The sequence below is a fragment of the Stegostoma tigrinum genome, chromosome 13 (genome assembly GCF_030684315.1).
Source record: "Stegostoma tigrinum isolate sSteTig4 chromosome 13, sSteTig4.hap1, whole genome shotgun sequence".
In the NCBI taxonomy this organism is placed as follows: domain Eukaryota; kingdom Metazoa; phylum Chordata; class Chondrichthyes; order Orectolobiformes; family Stegostomatidae; genus Stegostoma; species Stegostoma tigrinum.
The window spans coordinates 68592022-68610867 of record NC_081366.1 but is presented as its reverse complement, the minus strand read 5'-3'; the positions used below and the strand labels follow the sequence as shown (position 1 = coordinate 68610867).

The 18846-nt window shown below is 42.9% G+C and overlaps 1 protein-coding gene across 4 annotated transcripts in view; it reads right to left on the bottom strand.

Annotated features, from left to right (window-relative positions):
• ebf1a (EBF transcription factor 1a) overlaps window positions 1-18396 on the bottom strand; it is a 432193-nt gene extending 413797 nt beyond the window's left edge. For 3 of the 4 annotated variants that reach the window (XM_048543551.2, XM_048543554.2, XM_048543552.2), the window contains exons 1-5: window positions 17574-17749; window positions 16772-16928; window positions 16171-16234; window positions 15437-15492; window positions 10938-11011 (exon numbers count right to left, since the gene is read on the bottom strand). In XM_048543551.2, coding sequence (XP_048399508.1) covers window positions 10938-11011; window positions 15437-15492; window positions 16171-16234; window positions 16772-16928; window positions 17574-17707 — 485 coding nt within the window. In that variant the 5' untranslated portion in view covers window positions 17708-17749. Of the gene's footprint in view, window positions 1-10937; window positions 11012-15436; window positions 15493-16170; window positions 16235-16771; window positions 16929-17573; window positions 17750-18091 lie in introns of those variants that run through there. The other variant, XM_048543553.2, reaches the window with a different exon arrangement.
• Window positions 18397-18846: the final 450 nt, after the last annotated feature.

Here is an 18846-nt window from a genome sequence, read left to right as displayed (position 1 = left end):
GGAGGGAGTGAATGTTTAAGGCGGCAAACGGAGTGCTAAGTGGATCTGTTTTGTTTTGGATAGTGATGAGTGTCTTGAGTGCTGTTGGAGCAGCCCTCATCTACACAAGTGGAGAGTATTTCATCGCATTCGACTTGTGTCTCTTAGATGGTGAGCAGGCTTTGGGGGAGGCAGCAGGTGAGATATTCACTGCAGGATTCTCAGCTTCTGACCTGCTCTTGCAACCTCTACATTTATATGGTTGGCCCAATTCAGTTTCTAATCTATGGTGACTGTTCAGGATCTTAATGGTAATACTACTGATGGTCAAGAGGAGGTGTTTATGTTCTCTTTTTTCAGATATGGTCATTAACTAGTCCTTGCGTGACTTGAAATGTTACTCGTCACTTAGCAGTCTAAGTGTAAATATTGTCCAGGTTTTGCTGATTATGGACACAATTGCCTCAAAATCTGTGGAACTGCGAATGATACTGAATATGACATAATCATCAATACATGTCCTCATTTCTCTCCTTGTGCTGAAGAGATGGTCATTGATGAAGCAGTTAAAGATGGCTGTCGAGCTCAGCATCCTGAGGAACTCCTGCAAAGATGTCCTGGGACTGAGATGAATGTTTTAACTCAATTACCTTCCTCTGTACTGGGTATATTAATAATGTAGCACTGGACAAGGCACGGTACTTCTGCCACCTGATGGTGAACAAAATATGTCCCTTTATGTCTGGGACCTGATCAAAGCAATGGTCAGAGTAAATGAGAAAGGTCTCACTCTTTCCAAGACACCCCACAAACAGCAGTGGCCTATCTGACAACTTATAGATGTACTCGAGTTAGCATGAGCCCCAAGCTATACCACTTCCAAAGAATCTAATGCGGATATACACTTTGCATTCACTCACTACAGCAGGCCATGAGTTAGTAGACTTAGGTGAAAACCTCAGATACATATGCCTGCAAATATTCCACCTTATTCTTCCTCCTCTCTTGCAGCTTGTTCTACTGAAAGTGGCACAACCACAAGTAACCCATTATTCTACATAACATCTTTCTTTATCTATTTGAGATTTTTCTCCTTCCTTTTTCTCTTTTGTCTGTTACTTTCCCCAAACATTAGCTTCCCTCTGGGAGGGGTGACCAAACTTGTCACAACTTAGAAGACTTAAAAAGTTAATAGGAATGTTGTCATTTTTGTTCCTGTTCAGACTCCAGTTAACTATTTCTGTTACTTAAACTGCGTTGGAAAAATTGTTCTGTTGGCAAAAAAGTATTTGAATGTCTTGGAAGCTTGATCCAAAATGAAAACTTGTCCCTTCTCCTCACAAACTCCTCGCACTGTCTCTTAACTTATTTCCAATATCTCAAACATTGTAGGACTCCTTGCGTTCTTCAGTCACCTTCCTTGCGCAATCATCAAGATTTTTAAACATAAAGTTTGGTATCACAAAATTATTAGTCTGTCAGAGAACACTTTCTTTTGTTAATAACAATGGGGTACTACAGTGTGGGCCCAGACCCTTTTCCTTTGATGTACAACATTCAATATCAGCCGAGAAACTATTTAGTATATTTTTCAAATGGTTAGGAAGTCTGTGAGGCTTTCACTTCAGAAGATATAAACATCATCAGGAGTGAGCTATGATAGCACATAGTTTATATCACAGAATGATGAATATTTATCAGCATTAGTCAGCGATGGCTCTCACTAACCTGATGCGAAGAGGCAGATAGCGTTCACACTGCATTGGAAACAATACTTGATTAAAATATAATGCCCACAGTCTAGTAAGTACAGGCAGCCATTGTCCAGTTCAGAAGCCATAAGCTGCCTAGTTTGATTCCCAATTTTTGCAACGTTAGCTGGCTTAACAATTTGGGGGTTACAATTATCCTGTGTCCCCAGACTTCAGGAATAACATCCGACTGCTGGTCACGAGACAATGCCCCAAGAATATGAGCAAGCTCATTTGTGAACTCTCATTTATGGAGGGCAGGAAACGTACTGCTGCTCACAGTGAAAGTGCACACAGAAATGACAGCCACTTAAACATTGTATGGGAGACTGAAATACCACACCCAAAGCAGACAGCCAAGGAGAACATTAGAGCGAATCAGCTTTGAAAGTAAATGGTTCTTTTTGTAATTTGCTCATGAGGTATATGGGAGTCATTACTTTATTGCTCGTGTCTAACTGTCCTGGAGATGGTGATGGTGAGCTGCCTTCTTAAATTTCTGTACTTCATATAGTGCAGATACATACACCGTGCTGTTAGGGAGAGAGCTCCAGGATTTTGACATGATGACAGTGAAGAAACAGCAGTATATTTCCAAATCAGGATCTTGTGTGGTTTGGAAGGGATCTTGCAGCTTATGGTGTTCCCATTTATCTGATGTCCTCATCCGTCGAGCTGGTAGAGGTCATGAATTTGAATGGTGCTGTTGGAAGATTCTTGATGAGTTATTGCAGTGCATCTTGTAGATGGTACACACTACTGCTGCTGTGCGTTGGTGTTGGAGGGATTGAATGTTTAAGGTGTTAGATAGAGTGCCAATCAAGCGGGCTACTTTGCCTGAGATGCTGTTGAGCTTCTTGAGTGTTGTTGGAGTTGTACTCAACCAAGCAAGTGCAGAGTATTTCTTCACACCCCTAGGGACCTAGTAGATGATGGCCAAGCATTGAGGAGACAGGAAGTGAGTTAATTGCCACAAACCTTTGAGCATTTGACCTGTTGCTGTAGCCACAGTATTTTAATGGGTCTGTGGTCAATGGTAACCCCCAGGATGCTGATAATGGGGGATTCAGTGATGGTAATGCCATTGAACACCAAACAGTAATGGTCAGATTCTCACTTGTCAAAGACAGCCACTGCCTAGCATTTTTGTGCTGCAATATTTCCTGCTATTTCTCAAACTAAGTCTGAACATTGTCCACAAGTGCACCTTCACTTAGTTGAATTTGGTTAAGGTAAGGCATTGGTGCTTTATAGCATAGCATTTGACTAGGTTTCTGGCCTAGGTTACACACAGTTACGTTGAATATTATATCTATTGTGATTGTTGTAGTTATTGCTGCCATTCATATATAGAATGAGCAGGGACTGAAGTTTTGGATAATGTTGTAAACTGTTATATTTTTGGCCTCACAGACAATACCGCACAGTTTGTACAACTCTTGGCTGACCACACCTCTGTGTATTTGGTGCAGATGTGAAAGCTATCATCCTATTGATGTAATTCATGGGCAAACACTTTGTGTACTTAAAGGAAAGGGTTCATTAGCAAATACAACCAAGTCCCCTAATACCCTTCGATCCTCAACCCCACACATCCACCTCAATACCTCATGTGCTGCTGAATTTCAACTGCCAGGACCCTAAAGTGTGGAGGGCCCTTCTACAGCCTTTCTGTATTACTACCTCTCTCTGGCCATTTCAGCAAAGCACATTTTAAAATCCTGCCTCTTTCACCAAGCTTTTAGGCAGCAGCCCCGAACACAGTCCAGTGTCAAAATCGATCTGATAGCATTTCTCTGAAGTGACCTGGAATTTTTTACAATGGTTCAGGGTTTCTACACAAATGCAAGTTGTTATTGTCAGACATCCACTTGCCTCCCTGCCAGCAATAGGCTGTGTTAGGTTCTGATTCCACAGCAAGCAGTAGCACACCCATCCTGGCCATTCTCCAGTTGGGAGCTGGGTAGTTGTCAGCTTGCTATTTGGGCCTGTATGGGGGAGGTGGGGAGGTGAGTGGCCAGTATGAGGGGAGACTCAATGGAGCAGAACCACTGTTTCTGTGCTGCAGCCTGAGCAACATCCACATTGAAACATATTCTGGATGGGTAATGACCATCAGCAGGGGCCCCGACCTGATTTATTCCCCTGCAAAGCACAGAGGGCTATCAACAGATATCCCCAGCTGAGGGCAACTAATCTCAGCTCAGCCAACCAACAAACGAGAGGCATCTGTGGGGGTTGGTGTCCCATCTTTTAAAGAGAAGGCGGCATTTTGTGCCTAGGCTCCCACTTCACGGTCTGCATGGCAGAAATTTATAAGTGTTTTCTTTTTAAAATCTGGCTTGTAAATCTGACAATCACTTTACTCCGATTACCCCCAAGTTAGTGAGTCCGATTCCGTTGTTGAACCCATTTAACTACTAGCTGAAGGGTAATTGAGCCAAGGAACAGAAGCAACAGACCTGAATCTGACAAGCAACAAGGAGGCACACTGACCTCTCAGCCTTTGAGGGGAGGGTGGATGGGGGGCATGTATGAACTCGGAGTACAGTAAGTCAGAGCATTGAAAACCCATTGTGAATTATTTATATTCAATGGGCACAGGCCCAGGGTTGATGTGATCTTGTTAATCATATTTCACCATCTCTAAATGATATATTGTAGATAATATCCATGCTTTCATACAACTTACATTAATGTGATAAAGTCACATCATTTAAAAATGAAAGTTAAACCCCCAGACCTTGACTTAAACTATGGCTGTTATTTTTTGGCGACCAGAAGACAAGCTGGTTTCACACCATATGGAGAATGGTAGTTGCATAGCAATTAGCTGAGGTGATTAATGGTGAACAGACTCTCATTTTATGCTCCTAACGGAGGGCACATTTGTGCCCTAGTGCAAATTCAGCACATCCGAACTTCTCCCGACAATGGTGCAGAGTAAGAAAGTGGGTTTGCAGTGTGACAACCAACAGAAGCAGGCAGAGAGGGGTGTGCTGCCCTGTGCTTAGGAGCCACAAAAGATTTGCAATTGAAAAGAGCACTAGAGGCACAATGGTTGACAGCTCCCACATCAGCCTGGTCACGTCTAGTAATAAATAAACAGCGCCCCAATAAAACCTTGCTTCAATAGTCAACAATGAAACCTGTAATCTCCCTCATCAGCTGGGTGACCTTTCACAAGGCACCTTTTTATTTCCAGCCCCCTCACAACACTGAAATATATTATCCATGTGGTGCTCTGTTTCCTAGAATCTGGACCATACGGTGGTGGGAATTTTGGGCACCCTCCCTGATCTGACCTGACCCTTACCTACAGAGCACTGCAAATCCACAGCACACTAACAGATAGACAAGAGAAGCAGGCAATTGATAGTGTGGGCTCGGCTATTCACTGCGGAACATAAACTTAACATTATGGAGCAAGGTTCCCACAAATGGAAAAAAAATCAAATAGCCGAAGGAATGAGCCTTTTCCCCACCATGGAAATGTCTGGGTGTTTGTCCAGTGTCTCAAGAGATTAAGTCAATGAGCCCCTCGGCCATTCAGACCAGGACGAATCCACATTAACCCATCTGTCAGGCCATAGCTTTGGAGCAGGATACTGTGTTGCCAAAATCCCCTGGAATTTGCACCCAGGTGGTAGACGATGATCTGAAAGATTGTATCACCCCTGCTTCCACCTCCCGCTCCACCAAACAAAGAACCCCAGACAGAAATTGCAGCACACTGTTTACTCGCATAGAATTCCAGCCCAGTCAGGAGTCAACACCTTCAGATCAACAGAAGAAAATTATCAACAAAACGTCAGCCCTGTCTGTTCTTTCCAGGGTCTCTCCTACTCAGTTGTAACACCTCTGCAAAGCAACAATTTTCACTTAACATCAAACCCCAGAACAGAACCAGATTGGAGCAGAGTCCCACAGGAAAAGATTCTCACAGAGTTTATATTGCAAACTCGAGGATTAAACATCTACAAATGTGCTGCAGCCCCTCTTAGCAGATGCAGACTCTGGCACAGGTATCAGCAAAATACCATATTTGTTACAATGACCCATCCCTTTACCCAGCCATTATAATTGAGTCTTCTGTATTTCACAATGTTTTGAGATATTAAAAAGAATCAGGCATATTCTTAAGATACAGCTACCCTACCTTTGATGCAAAATTTCAAATTATTATAAATAAATTGAAAGTCTATTTTTGACAAATGTAACCTGACGTTTAACATCTTGGGCGATAAAATTAAAAAACTTTAAAATTTAGCCAGCACTTTCTGAAAACTGTGTTTGACCAGTTTATGTAGAATGTTTAGTAATGAACATAAAAAGATTCATAGCCAGCACCCAGTTACTGTCCAACCTAGTACAAGCCACATGCAGCACATTAGCCTATTACAACACCTATCCCCTCCTCTCAAAGCACTTGTAACGTCTTAAATAAGACTGGTCTCACTTGGAGAAATATTAAGAATAGGGTTGCCCCTTTAAAATACAATCACTTCTGTGTTTAAATCAATGTTGTGTTATTAGGATCTCTTCCCTGCAAATGTTTTTCTTCCATAATATTGAGGTGACCTTCTCAGGTACAGAAGGATACTCCAGCTGTCCTGAGAATCTAGCTTTTTCAGGAGCAGAAGGGCACTTATTTGTTGAACAACCATAAATCTAAATTATAACAAGTACAACACAAATGTCTTGTTTTCAATTTTTGTTTCTCCATTCATTATGTTCCCTAGGTTACTCCCTCTCCTCTCCTGTGAACGAATACTGAAATTTTATTTCATAGGTATTGATACTTCACGAGTGTCCAAGCAGTTTTAGATTAGATTCCAGAAAGTCTGCATCCGTGCGCTTGCTCGGAGCATTTATGATGCTAAACATGCTCCTCATCTCCCAGACTTGTACGTGAATGTTACTGTACATTTATAGATGCCCATACGCAAAGAACCTTACAACACAGGAGATCATCTAGCCAATCATACATTTGCTTTGTCTCCATAGACTCCATTAATTATGTTTCCTTTGCAAGTATTTGTCCAATTCCCTTTTGAAACCTACTACTGACTCTGATTCCACAACCTTTTCAGGTAGCACAATCCAGCCAATGTAAAACAATATCAGGTGAGCTAGAGAACCATTCAGACCAGAGTTAAGTACAATGTGTCTTCAGCGGATACATGCAGAGGGAGTTCCCTCACCATCCCCACTGTCCCCATTGACACCTAATATCTACACACAATACAAATAAACAGAACATGCACACACACATAGACTATCAATGCAGGAACATGCATACACACACACACACACACACACACACACACACACACACACACACACACACCGTACTCATCCATGACTGCATGTGGTTTTCCATCAGGAGCCTGTGGGTACTCGGATAAAATTATTCTATTTTCTTCTTGTTCGAAGAACATTGAAGTGAACACAAGCACACCCAGCTTCTACCCTGCCTGAGCATGCACCAGTAAGGTGGTATATTCAGCATCATTTCTCTTTCTTTTCATGGACTATTTTCCATAATTTATGTTTCTTTAACATCAAATACAAAATTAGAACAATAGGTTACATAAAAAAGGGGCAACATTGCCACGTTAAATGCTTTGAAGCCTAGAAATATGATACTCCACTGCCTACTATTTTAACAGAGGCATTGACCTATTTATCTTAAATGGGTTAACTACACTGTTGAATTGTGGAGAAAGAATGTGATGTCAAATCTCTCCATGGCATCATGCCACTCCATAGGCATGATGATCTTCCCTGTCAGCCTTTACTTTTTGATCCTCTAAAGTCTGTGGCTCATCAATCCCCTTCTCACCTCACTGTTCCTGCAAGAACCCCCAATGAGGGAACCCTACATTCTGAAGCTTCTCCATGCCACATATCTGTTCTAACACTTCTCTTCATCTCATTAAAATCTTCCTCAAACCGATATTTTAAGAAAAAACATTTTTCAGTTTTCTCTGATTCTTATCATCCAGTTCAACTCTTCCAAGAACTTTTCAACCTGACAATTCAGTTGCAGTACTGAAGGAGTACTGTGTTGTCAGAGGTGCCATCTTTTGGCTGTCTATTGGATCATGTTTACTATTTGTCTGACCAATGGGACCCTATTGTACAGCTCATCAGTGTCCTGGCTAATACTTTTCCTCCACCCAACTCCAACTCCACCATGTACAAACCAAAACGTCATTCATCTTATTAATGTCTGAAAGCCTTTGCTGTACACAAATTGACTCCCATTTAGTTTGTTACAAGTAACTTCACTTCAGAGCTTATTTATTAATTATAAAGCACTCTCCTAAAAATATGATCATACATTATTTAAAGGTAAGTTCTTTAATTCTATTCAGATGTATTTTATAGCTGCTGGTTTCACAATTAGTATTTTCCTCATGACTATAGGTAGTTGCCATTAAATAAACTGTGTAGTGTGTAATTCACTAAATGGAACAATTTACCTATTTACCAGGTTAGCACTGATTATCCTTTGCTGTTCTTTATATTCTGGTATACCATGTAGTATTTTAAAATTACACATGAATATAACAAAAGAAGATTACTTTTTTTTTCAAAATGGAAAATAATAGTTTTCTCTTTATCTAGAATCTGAATGATAGTCCACCATAAGCTGGGATAGCATTGAGAGGCACGGGTGCTTGATCAGGTAATTGCATCTGAAGCTACTCACTGGTGAGGCTGCGGGTTCCTGCTCTAATGTTGTTAACAGTTATCATGAAACTCCTACATTTAAAAGCTAGAGAATCGATTTTGTTTAACATTTCCTGAAACCAGGATTGCCCAATATTCAAATTGAACTTATTTTTATTTCCTCAACTTTCCTCTATTTCCCTGCTGAATATGGAGAAAGTGGAAATCAGACAAATGGGCAGACCCAGCTATTGCAGTAATGGATCTTTCAAACCTCACTAAAAGCAGCTTAAAACACATGCAAAGCACACGAGTGAACGGGCATAAAATGGTTCCCAGAATCACTAAGGGTGTTGTGGCCTTGTTTATACACTTGCTAATCTAACGTTGACTCTATAATGTAGCCGTGTACAACTAAAATGTTACAAGTTAAGAGACATTCACTGTTTGGTTTCCAGAAAGCAGTATTACGGGTCTATTCCAGCATTTATTATTCATAAGCACCCATTAGTGACTTTTACAAATGGGTCAGTGGGGTTACTCTGTGCCTGTCAAATATAATGATTTAAATTACTATTTTACTACTTGTGTTATGGAAGCAGGTAACTATAAAACAGTTGTTAGAGGCATGAAGTCCACTTGCACGGCGCTATAGCACTTAAAACCAATGTCCAAACGAGATGATTTCATCGAATGGTAAGAGGCCCGTGATTTTTACCCTTTCCTCTCCCGAAGGTTTTACTCTACAATTGCTGGCTGCCTTCCACTAGCCGCACTGGGCAGCCGCAGATTCTTCGTATCTGGGCAGCCAGGCCGAAATCAATCAACCCTGTCCACTGCACCTACCAGCAAAGAGAATCCAGTACACTGCAAGGGCGCTCTCATCCTCACACCCAATGGCAGTGGTCGCGTCCTCAAATGTTGGCCGGTAGGGGTCACTAACTGCGACTGGGCAAAGGGGCCTCACTATTGCACTGAGATAATTGGGGGGAGGAGGGGGGCGGACGGAGTAGCATTTGATCCGCTTCATAGACACACAAAAATAAATAAATTCACTGTGGAATAAGTTCCAGGCGTTTTCGAACAGCACAACAATGTAAGCATTTTTCTTCTTTAAATGGCATACTTTGGGATTGGAACTAGGACAATTTCCAGGACAAGCTCCTTGCTGTGTTGTGACTATATCAACATCATTTTTAGTTGGTGCCGCCAGCTGCTTTAAGCCTGGGTACCCCAATTCCTGCCACTGCACATTCTTCATGGCTTTCCTACAACATAAGCCGGGGAGGTCATGTTCCTGAGATTATGAGTTACTTTCTCCACGTTATTCCTACGAAACAGCCTGCTGCGGTTTTCCGACACTTAAATCTCTTCTGGAACCACATATGGGATTTTTTTGTTGTTTTCTTGACGGCATTGTCCACTTCCTGTGACTGCTAAAATAATTACAGCTGTTGTAGTTGTTATGGGGCAGATGAAAACTTGGTAGGAATGATGCTATGGAACCAGACTGGAATAAATCACTCTCTCTAACAGCAAAGTTTGTCTTAAACCGCGTTTGGACACCACAGGCTTTAATGCAGTCCAGCTGGGAGCTGGGGAAACATTTATTATAATGGGAGGTTTTTTAATCCCTGAATTTGTTATAATGAGATAAATGTCATTAGTCAGTTGGAATAATTTGTCAAGTCTCGCAAATCTTCCAAGCCAAACAGAGAAATCAAGACCAGAAGGTCTCAAGTCCGATTCCTGGTCTGTTATGAGTTAGGTGGTGCTGCAGAAGAAATTGGCCTCGGTGCCCCTAGGGTTAAAGAGGGAAAATAGCAGCCAGGTTTCCTGTTCCTGACCAGTGTTGAGTGACTCCTGCTGGATAGTGCATGCACAAGGCCGGCAGAGGACCTTCGAATGAGATTCAGCTCACAGATCAGCATGTCTGACATATTCAGTTGTTAGCTGCCCGCCCCATTCACCGTTTCAGTCGAGACATGAAAACAAATGCTAACTCTGTTTGGAATGGGGCTTGGAGGGGAAGAGAAATTTGGAGAACCGATTAAACTGCAGCACGGGCACCAGACAGAGGAAAATAAATAAGAGGGGCTGAGGAAAATGGAGGTTATTGTTTACTCGAGCTTTTTTTTTGAATCAACATTATTTGGGAAGACAATCTGCCACATCCTAGGAGGATGGTAAAAACTCAAATCAGTCCGACATTCCAGGCGCAAACTATTGGTGAAATTAATTTGAATTTTTAAAAAATATATACGCTTCCAAATAGTTTAGCAAGACATTTCAAATCCTGCAGTTGGATTTCTGAAAAGTCATCGCTTTGGTTTGCTTTTTCACTGAGCATTCGGAACAGAACAAAACAAAATACTGTGGCTGAAGCTGTGGTCCACAGCGAATGTAGCTCAGTATATTGTTTATGCAGTCTTGTTTAATTGCTGCTGAAATGGAAGTTAGTCAACGCTTTGGGAACAAAACAACCAAGTTTGTGGCGAGAAACTTTAGGGCATCTCTGAGGTTCCTTACCTGCACATGATCTCATGGGTAAGAAGGACTCGACACATCTCTGGATTCTTGTCTTGCCCCTCGTACACGATAGCCTGGAAGAGATGGAAACTGTCATTACCACGAGTGCTGATTCACCCCCTCCCCTCTTCTGCCGCAGAACGTAGGTTTGTTGCCTAATGTCAGGATTTGAACACCATTGAAAGGGACATGACTTATTATCTTCCCGGCCATGTTGAGGGGTTTGCAATGCGGATTCGGGGTACAGCTCAGAGTCAATCACATTGGCGAGACACTGGAATCCACTTTTTAAAAATGTACATACAATTTCTTAGTTTGCAATGGTGGGGGTTGAACTCCAGTACATCTGGGTTCACCGCTCCTCTGCTCAGTAACATAGCAGTTATATTGTCAAGCGTTGTCGTGGGATAATAGCATCGAGATATTCTCAGGTCCACATTCACTCGTACTGAGGTTCTAGCTTCTCTTCACCAAAGTACTGAGTGCCAGAAGAACCTTTTTAACATTTTGCAGGACAGAACTGTTTTGTTTAAAATACAGTAAGTAGAGCTGTCAGGAAATATCCAACTTAACACATTGTAATGTGCTGTATTTTATTATAGAGTTGTCACTGAATGGTCCCGGAAAAAAAATTGATCGAAACAGGACAAAATTTGTTAGTCTGCATTTTCCTTTTCCTTTCACCGTATTCTTTCTCATTAGCTTTATATTTTGCATGTTAACGGTCTGTATTCATGTTCGTTCCAGTATTTCCTAAGGATCTCAGTCCATACCTATAAATGTACCTTTTTTTTATCAATGTCCGCCAAACTTACTCAAGCGCGACAGGAATTTAAATCCGAAATAAGTTGGGGTAACTAAATGGGAGACTTGCCTAGATTTCAACCTGACGTGTTACCGTTCACTTGGTCATTGTTAATTGCCCGACTATTTCTATCGGTTCATTTATTTTTGTGTGTGTGTTTATGCTGGTGAATCCCGAGTTCCGGCTGGGTTAAAACTGCAAAGCACTCGCCAACAATTCCTGGCGAAATAAAGAGACTCAAGGCCAGACTGGGTCCGAAAGAAGGGGCTGCACAGGGCAAATTCACATCTGGGCGAGGCCTTTCCATCTCCCTTAATTCCGAAAGGAACATTTAACACACCGTCCGTAAAGGGAGCTTGCAAAAGTTGGCAGTAATTTTGTACTCCCCGGTGCGGCAATGATCACCAGCCGTTCCCAGAAATTGCCGATGAAGACAGCATCCTTACGGTGATCAGTAACTCATCTGCATTCAATGCTGAAAATAAGTGCCACTTTATACAGGCAGGCTATACGCTGAGTAAACAGGGCATTACAAAAGTAAAGGGAGTGTGGACCTTAAGGTTGCAGTACCAAGATGCCAGGATTCTCTCACTAAAAGGCCACGCAAATGGTTGTGTCATTTTACAGTTATCAGATTGTGAATATAGACGCATTCGGTGAACTCCAGCTACCATCTAATTCTTGGACGTTACAATTTGGCATTTTATACCGTGCAACTTGGTATAATTCCGATATTACACCAATGTTAACAATGGAACACAATGGAAATCCAGCATAGAATGCACATTACACGGCTCGGTAATTTCATGTTAATTTCCACATTTGCCAAAAAAATGCATTCTTCGACAGAGTGAACTGTGATATACCTCACTGCTGCTGCCCGTACAGAATGCAGCGTCGCGTGTCAATATTGTGTATCAACGAGGAGGCCGAACACAATGTCATGTCCTGTTGTGTTTTTTTTTGGAAAAGGTACAATCGGGATTCGGAACATTTGAGATATCTGGCCATGGCAGTGGGTAGGGGCTGGGAGGCTGGTGGGAGATAGGGTATGGGGATCCGGGGACGTGTTACGCTGACTGTGGGCCGCAGACAAAGCGTAGCTGAGATGGAGAGAATGGGGCAGCAGATTTGGAGAGATATTCGCCGACAGATGGTGAGCTGCGTTCAGTATGCCACCCCAACTGTTCCCATGTGTTTCATTGTTGTTTCCGCCAGCTCTGTTTTCGTGTGAAAGCTAAACCTGGTTCCCTTGCAGACACACAGAGAAGACAACAACAGAGGCGAAAGAACACTCAGGAAAAATATCGAACTAATCACCTTTTCTAGTGTGGCTTTAACATAAATAAAATAAAATAAATTGTAAAAGCAATATATTAATAAATGATTTAACAAGAGAAATATATTAAATCCAGCAGTGGGAATACATCCTTGGAAGCAGTGTATTTGATCACAGTGCTATCTGGGATTTTTTATACTTCATACATTTTTAATGCCCACAGATAATTATTCTTACATTACACATACCGTCAGAGCATGTGAGTAGGCATTTAGAATAATATTCCGTCTGATTAGATTTATGTGGATTCTTAGTCCTCCCCCCCACCCCCAACAAACACGCACACAGACAAACACCGCCACGGTTTAGAAATGGCACTGTGTACATTTGTGTGTGTGTGAAACAGAACTAAAATTTCAACATAAGCATCAAGGCTATCCACTCCAGAAGTCTGATGGGTTCGGGACAATCAAATTCTTGCAGGTCAAGTACAGTCGCGGGACTCCAACCTTATTTTACAAAGTACTCAGCGAAATCGCTGTGATTTAAACGGGACAGTGTCTTCCGTCTCTCACAAGCAGAAGAAACCTTCATCTGTCCCATTTAGGGCTATCCTCCAAAGAAAAAATGGATCATCTGTTCGCGTGTGGGTTACTGGGGTGGTAGTGTGTTTTGGGGGGGGGGCGGAACAGAAAATAATTGTCCAACAACAGCAAAGGGTCCACATCATTACACAAAAAGTTAACTCGCGTTAATTCGACATTCTAGCAAGACTACACTCCAAGCAGAGGTAGGGTGTATAGAGAAATACTCGCCAAGAAGTTGCTGTTGCATTGTAACAGCGTAAGGATTAGTTTAACAAAGATCATACGTATATTTTTGTGGTTGTTCAAAACAAAAACATATTTATTTGAATGAGGATCAATATTTTTAGAGTTAAAATTGGTTATTTTCTCTGACTGCGTAGCGCTCTTCTTTCTCTGTTCGACCTGGTCTGATAGACCTCAATCGCAGAAAATCGCGCGCAGAAAAAAAAGTATCAAACGATCCGTGGAGACATTTTCATCCCAAAGAGTTGTCTGTTGATCTTACGGTTTGACTTAGGCAGGAAACGACACATTCAGAAGTGAATGTGGCGGGGATGTAAGCGTGAAGATTTTACACACACACAGACACACACGCACAGACAGAGCAAATCAAAAATAACGTTGTTAGATTACAATTCTTTTCTTAAATCGTCTGAACCGATGTCCGTTTGCAGCCGCCGTCAAATTGCCCTTTTAAAAAGACAGTGCAAATTTTGCACTGAATTGGTGTTGCTGGCTGGGTTTCAGTTCTGCTGTACTATGTGCTGGGACACAGTTGACATCCCTGAGCCCATAAACCGTGAGAACATTCAGGGGCAGAATTGTTTTATCATCATCAAAGATATCAACTCTGAAATTAAATTGGAATTAACTCGGAAGCGACTTTTGTCGTTCGGGTAAAACGTTGCCTGTTGATTAACTGAATCTGGAGGCGGGGGGGGGGGGTGGGGTGGCACTGTACATTCACAGTCGCTGCTGGTTGCAATCTTCATCGGTAACAAACTGGACTATTTAATCCTTGGGGCGAGTGGTTAACGGCAAGGGGAGTGTCAGCTAACCTGGCGAAACGCACAACATTTAGGTTAGTCAATGTGCCTCTAGTTGCTGTTACACGGAGCAACTTCTCTAGTTTTGTACGGAGATGTGGCTATTTCGCGCACCCGGTTTAAAACACACAAACACACACGCACACTGCCTGTGAGCTGGAGTGAAATTAAAGGCATCGGTCTGCATAAATACGAAAGCAAAATAAAAATCCTTCAACGATTTACACTCAAAGTCCCCCGACATATTTGCACGTTTAAAGTTCCTACAACTTGAAGGGCCGGGGATCGAACTGACGGGACATTCTAACACCTAGCGCCACCTCCAAAGTGGAGAGGAGTTATCTTCCTTGCCTCTGTCGAGGCGAGGTCTTCCTCCTGTCAGTGTTAACAGAGTGGAGAAACTCCCTCTTCCCCTCTCCCCCTACATCCTCTCTCACCCCTCTCTGCCTCGGGAACAAAATTTTCTTTTTGTTTCTGTTAATTTTTTTTTGTTAAATTTTCTGTCAGAAAGATCGGACCCCTTAACTTGCTCGCAGCATCGCCCGAACTTCCCCAAAACAGACCGATGTCAGGAAACCGTTTCCTTGACTTTGAACGTTTCAGAATAATTAAAAACCTCCGGCAGTGTTGTTTCACAACCTGTCGGAGTTCCATTAGCCTCGCTAGCTCCAGGACCTGTAGTTTAATCTGAACCCCCTAGACACTATTCAAACCATGTTATCGTCTTACATGCTTCTACTTATATACAATTCCTGATAATTTTACGTGAAATATCAGCTTACCTGTTTTGTCATCGAGTCGATGAGGCGAACATACAAATCCTGCTCGGTCCTTATCCCTAAATATCAGAACATATTGCAGATTGTCAGCCTGAAGGCCTCACTCGGTAAATGTAATGTCTTTTAGCAATACCTTAATTGAAGGTTGTACCTCCGGCTCCCTCCTCAAATTCTTCCCGTATTCAGGGGCAACATCCCCTAGCCTTAAATAGAAAACCCAGGAACAGAGCAGAAAATCCGGTTGGAAATGTTGCTGCACATGTAAAAAGCGGCTGGTGGCGATTTTTCAGAAGGTACGGGAGAAATTAAAGGAGGACGAAAGAGGGGAATGCTGTTAACATGGACAGTATAAATACTTCACTGATTCAAAACTTGCTTTCTGGACCATTCTCCAAAACTCCCTCAAACGCAAGACGAATGATTAACACTCAATTTCTTTAAAACAATTCTAAGGCTAGTCTAAAGACAGATGTAAGGGACTTCGGTGAGATACATAAAGCCAGCATATTATAAGGAAAAAGAGTGAATATGTATGACAGAGAGAGAGAGTGGGAAGGAAAAAGTGTGAGTTTAAAATGCTTGAAACTGCTAAGCAATATGAAATGCAAGTTCCAGCACAAGGGACAAGTAACAGAGGAGGGATGTGCAAGTTACACAGAGACTGAATTTCAACTATGCCTGATCCCGTTCCCGAAGAGCTAGCAGCGACTACTATATGGCGACAGAAAGCGACTTACCATTGCTGTAGAGAAGCTGTAATCTGTAGTGAATCCCATTATTGGTCTTTTCACCACCGATTTCCTGAAACATTTTTTTTAAAGATGCCGGATTTTAGAGAGAGAATTTTGTGCTAAATAGAGTGAAATCTCAATTAAGATACCTTGCATAGAAGAGTTGTCAGGGTTTAACCAAGCGAGATTCTCATCGGAGCGCCCAAACCCTCACTCAATTAGTCCTTTGTTGATTTTGTTAAGTTTAAATCTGAATGATTTGGTAAAAAGATTATTCTCCCCCCATTTGAATGTAAGAGACGGAGCAAAGTTTCTCTAGAGTATGTGTTTACATCGAACTGTATATGTAAAGGGCTCTGTACATATGAATATACATTGCACATGTAAAGTTAATGTTTCATCACAGAAACGATACCAAAAACATTTCAAAGTCTCCATTTTAGTATAAAGCGGAGAGTTAATGCTATGTTGGAAACAATTTTTTAACGCGCTTTGGCTCAGGCAGCTCAGCAGTTCCACCCCCAAAAACTTGGCCTCCGGTCGTTTCCTACAAACTTGTACGTTCCGCGCGCACACACACACACACACACACACACAATACACTTACTTTATCTTTCTCCACGAAACCCACAAAAGCTGTCCGCTCTATCTCCACCGGCTGGCCCTGGCGGTCGTAGAGAGCCAGCACAAAGTGGAAGAAGTTGGATTTGCGCAAGTTGGAGGGCGGCTGTTTCTCGAAGTGAGCCCGGGCCAGACCAACGCCACTGCGGGCAGACAAGACCGGGATGAGTCGAGGAAACAGAAAGCAGCCAGAGAAAATAAATTAAAAAACCAGACATAAACAGCCTACAAAATCGCCCCTTCTAAAGAGTGGGCTAAAAATACAATCTGCATCCTTTTAAATACTAAAAAATTCTCAATAGCACTGGAGAAGTTGAAGATCCCAACACTCTTAACATGTCCTAATTGAGTTGCACCGTCGTGTCAACGGTGGTGAGATGTTAACTAACTTCTGGGTGTTAGAAGAAGCGTGATTTTATTTTTTTAAAATCTATACTTTTAAGTTGAACGGTTTAAAACAAAGTTAGCGTCTTGAACTGAAGCAGTCAACATAACGGGGGAAAGGTAAATATGGACGGGGCGTTCAATTGTAATCAATTCATCAAATAAAAAGATACCCCGACAGCCCAAAGGAAGAAAACGACGAAAAAAACACACACAGTGGGACGGCAAATGATTGGGAATCCTACGTTGCTGAAAAAATGTCAGAATTTGTAAAAAAAAATGTATGTGGCCTGTCTTTGACTTACAAAGAGCTTCGCCAGATCCACGGTCGGGTTGTAAATAGATTTGCCACAAATACAGTGTGTGCGTGCGTGCTCAAAATTGAGGGAAATTGCATTGCCTACCTTTGAGCGGCCGAAGTCGCATCCATGATGCCGGCTCCTTGCATCCAGGACCGGACAGCGTTGATCCCGCTTCCCAGAGGCTCTTCCTTCATGCTGCCTCCGCTTCGTTGGATGTTTTCCTGAATACCGAACATGGAAACACGCTTTTCTGTTTGGATTTGGGATTCTCTTTTCCTTCGCTCTCCCGTCCCACCCACCCCACCCCCCCAACCCCCCAACTCTGTCTCTGCTCGCCGCCGCCGCCGCCAGAAAGCGGCTGAAGATGTTCCAAACGCACTCAAGTCTCCGCCAAGAGCGGTGCGTGAAAACACAGAGCAAAATTGCGGTGATGATATCGAACTGTGATGGGGTCCGCTTCTCTCTCTCTCTCTCACATACACACACAAACACACACACACAGTTGTGGGAGGGGTAGGGAGGAGGGGTGGGGGTGAGAGAGAGAGAGAGGAAGGGGAGACAGAGAGAGAGAGAGGGAGGCACACACACACACACACACACACACACACACACTCACTTACTACCGGTTGGTGATCCGCAGAAAGTAAAGTATTTCCTCAAACCCCCCGTTCTCCCCCCCCCCTCCAAGAAGTGGGGGTCAGAAAGGGCTGGCGAGGAAGCGGTAGCAGGTGAGGTTTGACAACACAAAATTAAAACCGAGCTACCGGGCTTTGAAACACCCAAGTGTCATCATCCAATTGGAACCACTAAGTTTATTCTCTCTCTCTCTCTCTCTCTCTCTGTAATGTGTGTGTGTGTGTGTCTGTGTGCTAACAAACGTCGTGCCTGCCAGTCCCAGCGAATGAATGAGTAATGTTGCTCCGCCGAGTTCTTCCCTTGTGAATGATGCTGGGTTGTTATTTTTTTGGGAAGGGTTGTGGGGGGGGGGGGGGGAAGGGAGGTGAGGGTGGGAGGGATGCGTGTTCTCTGATCTCGGGCTGGGAAGACGGGGAGGAGGAATGGACGCAGAGGGGGCTTGGTGGTGGTGGGGAGTCAGTAATGGGAGCCGATTGTCCCTGTTGGAATTCACATTTCAACAGCCCCCAACCCCGTCCCAGATACCCCACCAAATTCCTCTCTCTCCCCTAAGGTAACAAAATCTCGCCGTCTACCCCCACCACCCCCCACCCGAAAGGGTCGGATCAGCCGAGGGGCTGGGGGGAAGAGGATGGGCGATGACTTCCAAATATGGCGTGGAAGCCCCGCCCACCCCCGTAAACCAATGGGTTGGTCCGTCTCTGTGTAATGGACAGAAAGAGCTGACAATAGGGTAAAT